General features: G+C 34.7%; 2 protein-coding genes across 2 annotated transcripts; both read right to left on the bottom strand.

The window, feature by feature from the left end:
* Window positions 1–300: 300 nt before the first annotated feature.
* Window positions 301–4,338, bottom strand: LOC123322591 (uncharacterized protein K02A2.6-like). Its single transcript, XM_044910540.1, has 3 exons — window positions 3,702–4,338; window positions 1,956–2,387; window positions 301–380 (listed from the first exon to the last, which is right to left on the bottom strand). The coding sequence occupies exons 1-3, from the start codon at window positions 4,336–4,338 to the stop codon at window positions 301–303; spliced, it is 1,149 nt and encodes a 382-aa protein (XP_044766475.1).
* A 6,485-nt stretch (window positions 4,339–10,823) lies between these two features.
* Window positions 10,824–12,355, bottom strand: LOC123315691. Its single transcript, XM_044901519.1, has 2 exons — window positions 12,022–12,355; window positions 10,824–11,969 (listed from the first exon to the last, which is right to left on the bottom strand). Exon 2 carries the CDS (start codon window positions 11,780–11,782, stop codon window positions 11,255–11,257), a length of 528 nt encoding a protein of 175 aa, XP_044757454.1. The 5' UTR covers window positions 11,783–11,969; window positions 12,022–12,355; the 3' UTR covers window positions 10,824–11,254.
* Window positions 12,356–12,984: the final 629 nt, after the last annotated feature.

Here is a 12,984-nt window from a genome sequence, read left to right as displayed (position 1 = left end):
ACGTCAAGACCACATAATCGAAATCGAGTTACATTTTGCATATTCAGTACATTTTTCTTTACTTGGAAAATTGCTGCAGTTGGATTAAGGAATGTTAGGTATTAAAACAAACTACTGCAATCCTTTGTCTCACAGGTCTTACACAGGAAATAACAATTATGAAAGAGCGAATGATCTAAATAATTTCGAATGGAAATATTTGGTTGAATTGAGTTTATGAATTTTTGATATATCTAATTTTGGATATTTATTGTACGTTTCGTACAATGGGTATACGCACAAGTAAGAACTCATTCATTTTCAAACAAAATCTTCATCTGAATCCATATCATCATCTTCACTTTCGTGATCTGACAAGTCGAGCTCGGGTGTTGCAGAATCTGAAAAATAAATAAAACTCAATAAAAAAAGTATTTTTGTGATTGTTTAATCCAGATAAAGATATTTCTATACCTGTATTTTTTTGTAGAGGTTGAATAATGACATCTTGTACAAGTTCTGGTAATTGGTCGCCTTTGAACCAAACCAAGTCATATTTCTCATCCACAAATTTCCGCCCGTAGTCTGTAGGAGATAGCTCCGTTGGATTTTGACGGTGAGTATTACGCCAAATATTTGAAATGAAGCTCGCTCTTAAGAACTGCTGCATCAATTCCAATTGGCATGGTGTCATAGTCGACCCATATACATTCTTTATTTTAATTTTAAAAGGATCATTTGTGGTGTTTGAACATTTATACGTCTGTGAAAATAAAACGAATCTTGCCTCGTCAATTGATTTAATTTTAAGCCGTATAAATGGCAAAAAAATTTTTGAACCTCATTGTTATTCCGGTTGCTTGCATCTACAAGTCCAAGATCAGTGAATGTTTTTCGAAAATCTTCGCCTTGCTTTATTATCTGCAGAGGTTTTTTTTTTACCTTTCTTGTAAAAAGCAGGGTTAAAATCACATCCATTCAAAACATGCAGTCCAGGAAGAGCCTTGCAAACAGAATTTTCCAATTCTTGATGCATTCTACTGACATTAATCATCCTTTGATGCTTTCCAGTCACACGTCCAGTCCAGTCTATGCACATTAAAGCTGACTGACTAGCTGTGTTCCGATCGGACGCTGACTGACTATCATAATTTTGATTTAGATACCTGTAATGTTTTCAGTTCTTGAATTCTTACTTTCAAATTACAACCAATATTTCTGGATCAATAATTTATTCGATAACCATATCATCATACATACAAGTCTACATCATGAATGAATGGAAGAATGTTTTAGTTCCAGATGTATAAAATATTGCATGATGCGCAATGACAATACATGACATCATCTTCCCCTTAAATTCACTAACATAATTTTAAACAATTCCTAATTCTTAATCACTAATTCTATAACATAAGTCTAAATATTTCACAATCCCCCAAGTTATAACAAATAATATATAAATTAACTTCTAATTCTTGAACTGAAAGAAATACATATTACAATTCATTATATTGCCAACATAATTTAAGTCTTACGTACAACAACATGAGAACCATGATGGTCATAAACTAATCTATCAGGAGGTTTAATATTTTGTCTTAAATTCCTTACCCTCAATTCACGATTATTAACTTCATGTTCAATAATTTCATTTGCTTTACTATTATGTTCTACAGTATTTTGTGCATCTGTGTTTGGATAAATTATGTTAGGACCTAGTTTCTTCATTTGATTAGTATGTCTCTTCCAAACTTTTTGTAACTCTCCTATTTCTATCAAGTAAGTACATTTACCAATTTTCTTCAAAATTCTACCCTTAATCCAAGATATAAAATTTTGATTTCTATAATCTTTGACTGAAACTACCTCTCCCATATCGAAAGCTACATTTCTATTTCCCTTATAATATGATTTCTGTTTTTGTTGTTCATGTTTTACTTTCTTTGTTATATTTTCATCTTGAAATGAATTACCTTTTGCTTCAGGCAATAGAAGATCAAACCTATTTTTAAGCTTTCTACCAAACATTAAGTTGGCTGGTGTAACACCAGTAGTGTAGTGTGGAGTATTTCTATAGTCAAATAAGAAACGTTCAAGTATCATGTCGCATTCCGCAGCAGAGTTTTCGAAAAGAACCTTCTTAAGAGCATTCTTTACAGTTTTAACCGTGTTTTCAGCGGCCCCATTCGAACTTGGGTTGTATGGAGGGCTAGTTATATGATTAACTCCATTTTTAGACAAGAAAGTTTTAAATTCATCAGAGGCAAAATATGTTGCATTATCAGATACAACTGTATTAGGTAACCCAAATCTCGAAAACAAATTTCTGAGTGCTTTTATAGATATTTGTGAAGATGTGCTTGCTGTAATGAATACCTCTGGCCATCTCGTGTAAGCATCCAGAACTACAAAAAAATATTTACCTTTTAAAGGTCCCAAATAATCAACGTGAAGCCTATCCCAAGCTCCATTCGGTATTTCCCAGTGATTTAAGGGAATTTTTGGAGGGTCATTACTAATCTTCGAACAAACAATACATTGCTTTCTTATTTTCTCAATATCACTATCAAGGCCTGGCCACCAAAAATAAGATCTGGCCAAAGCCTTCATTTTCACAATACCTTGGTGTGTTTCATGAAGCTGTTTTAGCACGGAATGTTTCAACATTTTAGGAATAACTATTCTATGATTCCAAAATAAGCAATCATCCGACGTACTGAATTCGAATCTTCTATTGAAGTATGATTGAATTTCTGCATCTGAACAATGTTTGGGCCATCCTTTTATCATGAATTCTATTACCTTCTGCAAAACCCTATCTTTCTTCGTTTCTGCTTTAATTAACTTATAATCTACTCTTATTTCCCTACTCTCTGAAAAATTTACGCAATAATTTATATCTTTGTCCTCAACAGAATCTGATTTATATTGAATTGGTAGCCTTGATAAGCAATCAGCACTATTTTTCTCTGATTCCACAAATTGAATTTCATACTGATAATTGGATAATATGACTGCCCATCTACGCAACCTATTGGCAGAAAATTGAGGTATTTGCTTATTATGACCAAATATTGCCAATAAGGGTTTGTGGTCAGTTACCAATTTGAATTTTTTTGCGAAAAGATACTGGTGAAATTTCGAAACTCCGAAAATAATGGCCAGAGCCTCGCGTTCAATTTGAGAATACTTCTGTTCACTACAATTCAGTGTACGTGAAGCATATGCGATGGGTTTCTCTACTCCAGAAGGGGAAATATGGCTTAGAACGGCCCCGATACCATAAGAACTAGCATCTACAGTAAGTTTCAATTCAAGTTCTGGGTTGAAATGAACTAGAACCTCTGCCGACGAAAGAATACTCTTAATTTTTTTGAAAGCAAGTTCACATTCATTGGTCCATTGCCAGGATCTATTTTTCTTCAGCAAATTATAAAGGGGATACAATATTGTTGAAATATTCTCCACAAATTTAGCGTAATAGTTAACCGTTCCTAAAAATGATTTCAGAGTACTTATATTAGTCGGCCTAGGCGCATTCATCACAGCTAACGTTTTATTTGCACTCGTATGCAACCCTTCTTTATTGATAACATATCCTAAGTATTCTATCTCATCTTGAAAAAATGAACATTTATCTAAACTCAATCTAAAACCTACTTCATTAAGTTTTTTTAAAACTTGATCTAATCTTTCCAAATGTTCCTGTTCATCCTTACCCGTTATTAGTATGTCATCTAGGAAAACAACTACACCTTCCATACCACCCAGCACAGAGTCCATGATTTTCTGGAATTTTGCTGGCGCTGATGCTACTCCGTAGTTTAATCGGCTATACTTGAATAATCCTTTGTGAGTTGATATTGTAAGAAGCTCTTGAGATGGTTCATCTATGCAAATTTGTTGATATGCTTGAGACAAATCTAGTTTCGAGAAATGAACACCTCCCTGTAGCTTGCAAAACAATTCTTCAATGCGAGGGATAGGGTACTGATCAATTCTTATGTGGGGATTAACCGTGACTTTGTAATCTCCACAGAGCCTTATTGAACCATCCTTCTTCAAAACTGGCACTACTGGTGTTGCCCATCTACTATAGTTCGTGTGAGTCACAATACCTAAAGAAACCAATCTATCAATTTCATCTTCTACCTTTTGTTTTATAGCGAATGGAATGGGTCTTGCTTTAAAAAATTTTGGTTCGACATTATCATCATTCAAAGCTATGGAAGCTTCACCACCATTAAATTTTCCTAACTCTTTTGAAAATATCACTTCATTCTCATTCAAAATCTTTTTCAATTTATCGCTCACATTTTCAACATAATTGATATCAGAAATGCCAATATTATACATATTGAGAAAATCACGTCCTAATATAGGTGGTCCACCGTTTTCCAGAACAAATAGATTCAATTTATTCGTAACATTTTTATATAAAACATCTACTTCTAAAATTCCTACTGGTCTAACCTTCGCACCATTATAGAAATATAAATACTTATCACATGGTTTCAATTCTACTTTCTTAAAATTTTCTATAAAATATTCATTCGATATAGCAGAAATACTTGCTCCAGTGTCTATTTGAAAAGTCAATTCCTTTTTCATAATGATAACCCTGATCTGGAATCTATTACAACCTATTTTTGAACTATTGACTGTATACAATGTTAAATCATTTAAAGAAACTTCGTCATTTTTCAACAAACCTTCTTCTAAATAATTTTGTTGAAATTGATCATCCCTGTTATTTTTGAAACAAACTTGTCTTAAATGCCCTTGCTTTTTACAAAGATTGCAAATATAATGTTTGAAATAACACTTATATCTTTCTGATGTCCTTCTCTTCCACAACATGTACACTTCTGTTTCCGCTCCCTCTGTTGCGCTGGCTGTACTCGACGATTTTCCAGATGCCTGCTTCCTCCTCTCGACTGTCTTAAATGATTGAAGTCCTCTTGTTTCACGTGACCAATTTGAAAACTTTGATGGGCGGCCATTTTGCCCTCAGCCACCGAAATTGCTTCTTCAAAAGTGATAGAAGGTTTTTCTTCCAATAGCCGGTCCAATAGAAAACCTTTCTTCAATCCACAAATGAATTTATCTCGCAAAGTCACGTTGAGTTCTGATCTGAATTCGCATGGAACCGCTAAAGCGCGTACTCTTGCTGACCATTCCTTGATGGATTCACTGACGTTCATTTTAGCCCCATAAAACTTGTATCTTTCAGTCAGAACAGATTTTTGTGAAACAAAATGTCCATCCATAAATTCGATTATTTCTTTAAACGTCTTCCTTTCAGGCAAATCTGGGCTACACATGTTGAAAATCAATTTGTATGTTTCTTCGTCAACCATATTTAATAAAATTGCCCTCTTTTTATTTTCATCGTTAATCTCATTTGCGTTGAAATAATTCAAAAGTCTTGCTTTTTATATATTCCAATCAGAAATATTTAAATGGAACTCACGTAATTGTCCTAATGCGTTCACTAGGTTTGGATGGTTTTCACTGGCGTTAATCGGCATTTTTATTAATCACAAAGTTCTTTTTCAACACAATCCTCGTCGCCAAATGTAATGTTTTCAGTTCTTGAATTCTTACTTTCAAATTACAACCAATATTTCTGGATCAATAATTTATTCGATAACCATATCATCATACATACAAGTCTACATCATGAATGAATGGAAGAATGTTTTAGTTCCAGATGTATAAAATATTGCGTGATGCGCAATGACAATACATGACAATACCAAAATACAGAAGTTTATAAAGTTTCAGCCTTAAGAAATTGATTTTATTATGTCGGTAATCACGACATGTTTGAAAGCGCACCAGAGGCACATGTTCTAATATCCACTTGACTGACCGCAGCATTTTATTGTATATTATAATTGTAATCACCTGAGTAAAAACCAGGCTTAATAAATTCAGAGACTTTTTTGGCTCTGGCTCTTAGGCTCTTGGACTATCTGAAGTGGATAAAATTATCAGGGCTTGAAGACAATTACTTCATCAAACACGACTAACTACACCATGTGCAATGAAGATTTTACTGCAGATCAATTGAGAACTGTTCATTGACGTAAATTGTTGTATGCAGAAAGCATCCCCTGCATGAACGGCCTATATTAAGGGGAATTTATGATTTGTATAGGTCCATTCAATGATTTTCAATTGATACTCTTTCAATTTATTCAGAAATGCAGAGGAAACAAAACCATACTTTTGTTTTGTCGCTCAGGATGTTTGTTTTCTGATAGAAACAAAGTCGATATTGAAATTTAATGCAAGGAATAGAATTCGAATTTCGCGCCCCTCAATTAAAAAACAGAAAACTGTTATCAAAAAGTTTTCCTGTATTGACAATGCGTTTTTAGCGCCATATCATTGTCACGCGTGTTTTCACTGGCCAAAATATAGTCGGTTTTTAGTACTAGCGATATGAGGGCGTTTCCTATCTTTCTACTCTATAATATTTGGTCATAAAAATCCAAAAAATAGATAGTACTGGAGAAGAAAGCGTAGAAAATTCAGCCGTGAGCGCCAAAGAATCTCTCTTACCCACCAAATCTAAGAGTGCTTATGAAAATATGTATGCGGCCTATAACAAGTGGTGTAAAACAAAGAAAATTGTAAAATCGACAGAAGACAGTATTCTGGCTTACTTCAATATTGAATTGAAAGCTCACAAAAGTTCTTCGCTATGGACTACATAGATGAATCGAAAAGTACTAAAATAAGTGTTGCCATCATAATATTGGGCCAGGAAGTAGTTGATTCCAAGCATCAAGAGTGTTGCAGATCGAAAACTGTGCTTCCACTTCGAGCTCGACTTCCTCAGGCATGCATTTTTATAATGACAAAGAATGTGTTTTTAATATTCACTACCACACTAATGTTTAGAATAGTAATTCATGATTTTGTTTTTAGGTCGAAGTTTAATTGCATCTATACTTCATTCAAATTTATTTTAGCAGTCGGTTAGCCATGAAATAATTTTCTCAAGTTTTTGTAACTAGAACGAAGTTAGGTTGGCACTCATGAAATGTCGTTAATGTCATAACGCCGTTGCCACAACTAATATCAATTTTTATAACGAAAATGACGAAAGTGATTGAAAAAAGAGACAAGATTTCAGGAAGTGCTATTTAGAATTCAGGTCCGCTCATTCAAATAGTTATAACCTGATATTCTAAAATCCACAATACGTCAGACGTAGCGAACATATTCAATGTAAGAGAATTTATATAATGTTTCATCTGAATCTAAACGACTTATATTTCAGCTGAATATTTCCTCAATCAGAAAGATTGTGAATGAAGAGGATGACATAGAATTTCCTTCTATTGGGAGACCCAAAAAAGTGGTGGCATTTGAGAATTTTATGTTTGAGTGAATTAATGCGAAAAGTTTACTATAGGATTTTCGATAAATGTCATCGGAGAATAAGTTCCCTAAAATGGATTTTTCTATTTTTCATTTGACTTGTCCTATACAATGTAAATGTCTTAAGGTACTAATAAATACCTAATTATTATTATTACATCAATGTATTAAGATGAATAGCCACAAATACGCGCAAGTTGCCCTGTTACTTTTTTATTCATATGAAATTTTTGTTCAACGGTGAAGTTGCATCTTAACTTGAAACTTCCTTTAATTCTTTTTACTTATATATTGTTGCAAGATGATTTTTGTTGAAGAATTTAATATTTTGTAATTATCTGTTAATTCCTTCGGGAGATACCCATTCCCAACCACTGCATCATATGCATTTCATCTTCGGGTTAATATTTTTGAAATCTACAAATGATGTAAGCCAAAGAAGATAACGAACATTAACTCTCCTCAAGCTAGTGCATATTATGATATTATACTGATCTCTTGTATTTTCCATGCGAATAACTGGATTTGGTATGTCTTCAAACATTTTGTATAAACTTCAATTATATTTGTCACATATTTTCCGAAGAGATTCGACATTGTGATAAAATACGTGATAACAGAAACTTTTACGTAGAACGGGCAACATAGCGTTGATTTAAAACCCAAAAATGTTTTGACAAGCTTCATAACCCCACATTTTCCTACTATACAGAGTGAAATGTGTCAAATTTCCATGGCCAACCGAATGCTAAAATAAAAAAAACACAGATTCTTATATTTCCATTCGGTTTCTGCACAACTACCAACGGACTCACAAAATCTGAGAGGGAATCTTCACTAGGTTTGATTATCCGCTCTTGAATCATAGACTCAAGTTCATCTTTTACCTTTTCTCTCCAAGCATAGGGACTTAAATTTATCTCTGAATAGTGGCTTTGTAAGTGAATCAGCAACCATCTCCTCTGTCGGATTTTGCTTGATCAAAATTTCGCCATTTCCAATTTTTTCTCTGAGAAAATGATGGCGAATGTCGATGTGTTTAGTCCTTTGTCGGTAACCACTTGTGAGAGCAAGATCGATTGCGGTTTTGTTGTCACAATAAATTGTTGTTGGTTTGGTGACTTCAATTTTGTCCACTTCCCTTGCCAAGGCTCGCAACCATATAACCTCTTGCGCTGTTGCTGCTAGCGCCATGTACTCAGCTTCTGTAGACGACAAGGCGACGGTTTTCTGCCTTCTACTAGCCCATGAAATGGCGGCTCCTCTAAAAACAATGACATGCCCAGTTACAGAATGTCTGTCATCAATTTGATTTGCCCAATCGGAATCACTGAAACAGTCAAAAGAGCATGTTAAATTTTTCTTAAAGGTTAACTTAAAATCAATGGTTCCTTTTAAATAGCGTAAAATACGCTTTACGGCTGCCCAGTAAGCTCTTCCAGGATTCTGATTGAAACGGCTGACATGGTTTGTTGCATAGGCAATATCAGGCCTGGTAAATTGACTTACAAAGAGAAGACTTCCTACAGCTTCTTGATAAGGCTTCCATTTCGTCTACTTCTACGTTTTTGGAGACATTTCTCGACTTAACTTTGTATTCGGGTCGAACGGGGTACTTATTGGATTACAATTAGACATATTAAATTTTTCCAAAATCTCTTGGATATATGTACTCTGATCGACACACAAAACCTCTTCATTCCTGGATATTCTTATACAAAGTAGATTCTTGGAACATATTTGCTTTGGTATTCTTCATCAAATTTTCATCATTACTCAAAAAAAAAAACAAATCGTCAACATAATCTGCAATTATTTGGACTTCCTTTTCATTGATTTTGGTATAAATACATTGATCGGATTGAGACTGCTTGAAACCCAACTTGCTCGGTACTTCATGTAAACGTTTATTCCAGGCTCGACCACTTTGTTTGAGTCCATACATTGCCTTCTTCAATCTATAAACTTTAACAGATTTTTCATTTTCTAGGTAGTCAGGTTGTTGGATATAGATCTCCTCACTCCAGATCTCCTTGCAAATATGCAGTCGTGACATCCATTTGATCTATAAATAAGTTATACTTCACTGCCAAGGCAAGCAGAAAACGAATTGAAGTATATCGAACAACTGGAGAAAAGGTCTCGGAATAATCAATACCCTTGACTTGTGCACAACCTTTCACGAATAATCTGGCCTTATATCTCTCAATATTTCCATCAGCATCTCTTTTTCCATCTCGTTCTCAATGGTTTCTTGCCTTTGGGGAGATCGACCAATTCCCAGGTGTCATTTTCCAGCAAGGATCTATGCTCAGCATCCATAGCTTTCTTCCATTTCACCTTTTCAGGACTATTTAAGGCTTCTTCAACAGTACTCGGATCAGATGAACTCTCTGGAGCGAAATAACTGACGTAATCATCATAATTTTTTGGTTTTGGTACTCGGGCCGATCTATGTGGTCCTTCGTCACCTTCTTCGTCTAGTGTGTCATCTGGATCTTTATTTATTTATTTATTTATCTCTGTACAATTGGGATCCAAACGGGGTGAACCCCATATAAGGTATCCACTAAATGGTAATCACTATCATCAGTGTTATTTGCGAATGCCTCACTGGTTGAAGACTCATTTTCACCGGTAACATCAGAGCTTGATTCTGCCTCAGAATGTTCTACTTCATTTGTATTTTCGTTTTTATCCTGAAAAATGACTACTACTTGTTCAGGTATCTTGGCCAAACTGTCACTTTTGTGGTAAAATTCGTTTTCAAAAAACACCACATCTCTAGATTTTGTAATGACTTCCGATTCAGGATCAATTACACGGTAGGCTTTAGTAGTTTCACAATAACCCATAAAAAGCATTTCTTTGGACTTCTCATCCCATTTTTTCCTTTTTTCAGATGGGACAAGGACAAATGCTTTACAGCCTAAAACTCCCAGGTTTCCAACATTTGGCTTTATATCCGACCATAGTTTATAATATAGACAGCAATTGAAACCGCTTCAGCCCAATATTTCTTCGTCAAACCAGCCTCTGACATTATACTTTTCGCTTTTTCCACAATGGTTCGGTTCATCCTCTCAGCCAAACCATTTTGCTGTGGAGTATATGGAGTGTGCTTGTCTCATTACGGATACCAGATTTTTGTAGTAACGAACTGACTTGCCTATTGACATACTCGGTGCCATTGTCACTACGGAAACATCTCATTTTTTTTCCAGTTTGATTTTCGACATAACTTTTGAAGTTCTCTATTACTGCTGGAACATCACTTTTATTTTTCAAAAAATATATAAATACCTTTCTGGAGTGATCATCGATGAATGTTATAAAATAATTAGCACCACCAATTGAACCCATTTCCATTGGGCCACACACATCGGAATGTATTAAATTCAAAACATTTTTGGCCCGCTTGTTACTTGACTTTAAAACAGACCTTTGGTGTTTGCCTTTTATGCATGTTAGTAAGTAAGTAAGTAAGTACCTAAGTATTTATTTTGCCATAAAAAACTACAAAAGTAGCATTGACACGTCAAAAAAATAATACAAATTGTTGTATAGAACATCTCACAATACAAAAAACATCCTTAATGCTATCTTTAAAAAACATAAATTGTTGGAGTCATATTAAAATGTTTTACATGGAAGGTCACTACACTGCTCAAGATCATAACCTAAAACCAGATTTTTCTTCATGAGTTTGTGCCATAGCTCACCATTGGAAACTTCAAGGCCACATTAATGGGAGGCGAGTCCAATTCAAAAACTCCATTAGATTTTTTGGCAGTTGCAAGTACATCACCATTTTCAGATATTATTTTACAACCATTTGAGCTAAAAATAACTGAATTGCCTTTGTCCACAATTTTACTTACAGACAAGAGAATAGCGGCGATTTTGGCACATATAAAATGTCTTTAGCTATAACTTCATCAGGACAACCATTAGCCAAAACTGGAACTTTCATATTGCCAATCATTTTGGCTTTCGTTTTGCTGTTATCAGCTGTTGAAATTTGGACACCTTCAGACTGCCTACTTTGCTCCAACCACTTTGAATTCGACGTCATATGTGATGATGCACATGAATTCAGATACCATTTTGAATCTTCTGTTGCCTCGCCCAATGCAGCCATGGCAAAAAAGGCTTTTGAATTTCCTTCTCCTGATTTTGAATTTTTCTTTCCAGAACAGTTATTAGGATAGTGATGAAACTGGTTACATTGGTAGCATCTAGGACCTTTCTTCTTAAACTTGTACTTATGATTCGACTTGGCAACTAGTGCAGTTCCAGAGTCACTAGTTTGGAATTTTACGTCAGACTTCACCTCTTGAAGTAACTTCATCTTGATCGAATCACTGGTTATAGCCATACCAGAACCCTCCAGTCCCATAATCATTGGTCTATACTCATCGGGAAGACCATCCAATAATAGGGTACCAATCCATTCATCTTCAACTTTGAAATTTTATCCATTCATTTTATGGGCCGTCGTAATGATTGTGTTTACATAATCATCAACGGAAGTGCAATTTTCTAAACGGGTGGTCACTAGAGTGCGTAATAATCCAACTTTCCGAGTTAGTCTGAAATCTTCGAATGCATTACTGAGTTTTTCCCAAGCTGTTGTGTTATCACCACACAACCCCATAAATCTTCGTGCTCCAATAATGCTTGCATCGCAAATTTCCAGCTGCTGAAGTTTTTCCTTCCCAACAGTTTTGCGATTATTGGTGCTCCAATTGAGCCATTTCGCCTTTTCTTTTTGAGGTTAGCTTTTTACTTCTTTGAATTTGAAAAGTTTCACTGATAATTACCCAAAAATATTTATGGAGCGCTATTTGCTGTGATCTGGGCCCATAACCTGATGAGTATTTTTAGGCAATTATCAAGCACTAATAATTAAATAAACTAGATTTTGTTTCGTTCATCTATATTCCAAAAAGCGACATTTTCAAGTGAAGTTTTTCAGGTTACCCTGGACCACAGAACTTTCTAGTATCTACGACATAGACATAGAGACATGGACTGAGCAATGCCAGCATGAAATTGGCTATTTATTAGAAAGAGAGAAAAGCTCGTCGGGATATACCTTTCTCTTTTTTGTTCACATAGAGGTGAGTGTAGACCAATCAAAATTCTAGAAAAAGACAACTGCATTCCCGACGTGTTTTTCTCTCTGTCACTTTTTTTGACCGTATTTCATGCATAGATATAAAGGGAAGGCACAGTCCATGTCTCTATGTCTATGATCTACGATTACATGTCATGTCAATAGAATTTCGATACCAACATAATTTAAATTGTTTTTAATTAATATCCCTAACAGACATCCACATAATGAACACTTATGAAGGATATCAAGTAGCAATAACATCTTCTTGATAATTCTAAGTGATTGAACATTGACGTGTGAATTAGTGGTATTCCTAAGTAGCCTGCAATAAAGCCGCTAAGGAATATATCCTCCAGTTTTAAAAGATGACGCCTTTGTGCATTCAAAAGTAATTTTTCTGTAACATACATTGGTAATAAATATGAAGATCCAGATAGAAATGCTGGTAGAATTTCATATTCGAATTGTTCGAAAGATAAATAATA

This window comes from Coccinella septempunctata, chromosome 1 (assembly GCF_907165205.1).
Source record: "Coccinella septempunctata chromosome 1, icCocSept1.1, whole genome shotgun sequence".
Classification (NCBI taxonomy): Eukaryota; Metazoa; Arthropoda; class Insecta; order Coleoptera; family Coccinellidae; genus Coccinella; species Coccinella septempunctata.
This window is presented reverse-complemented; position numbering and strand designations above follow the sequence as displayed.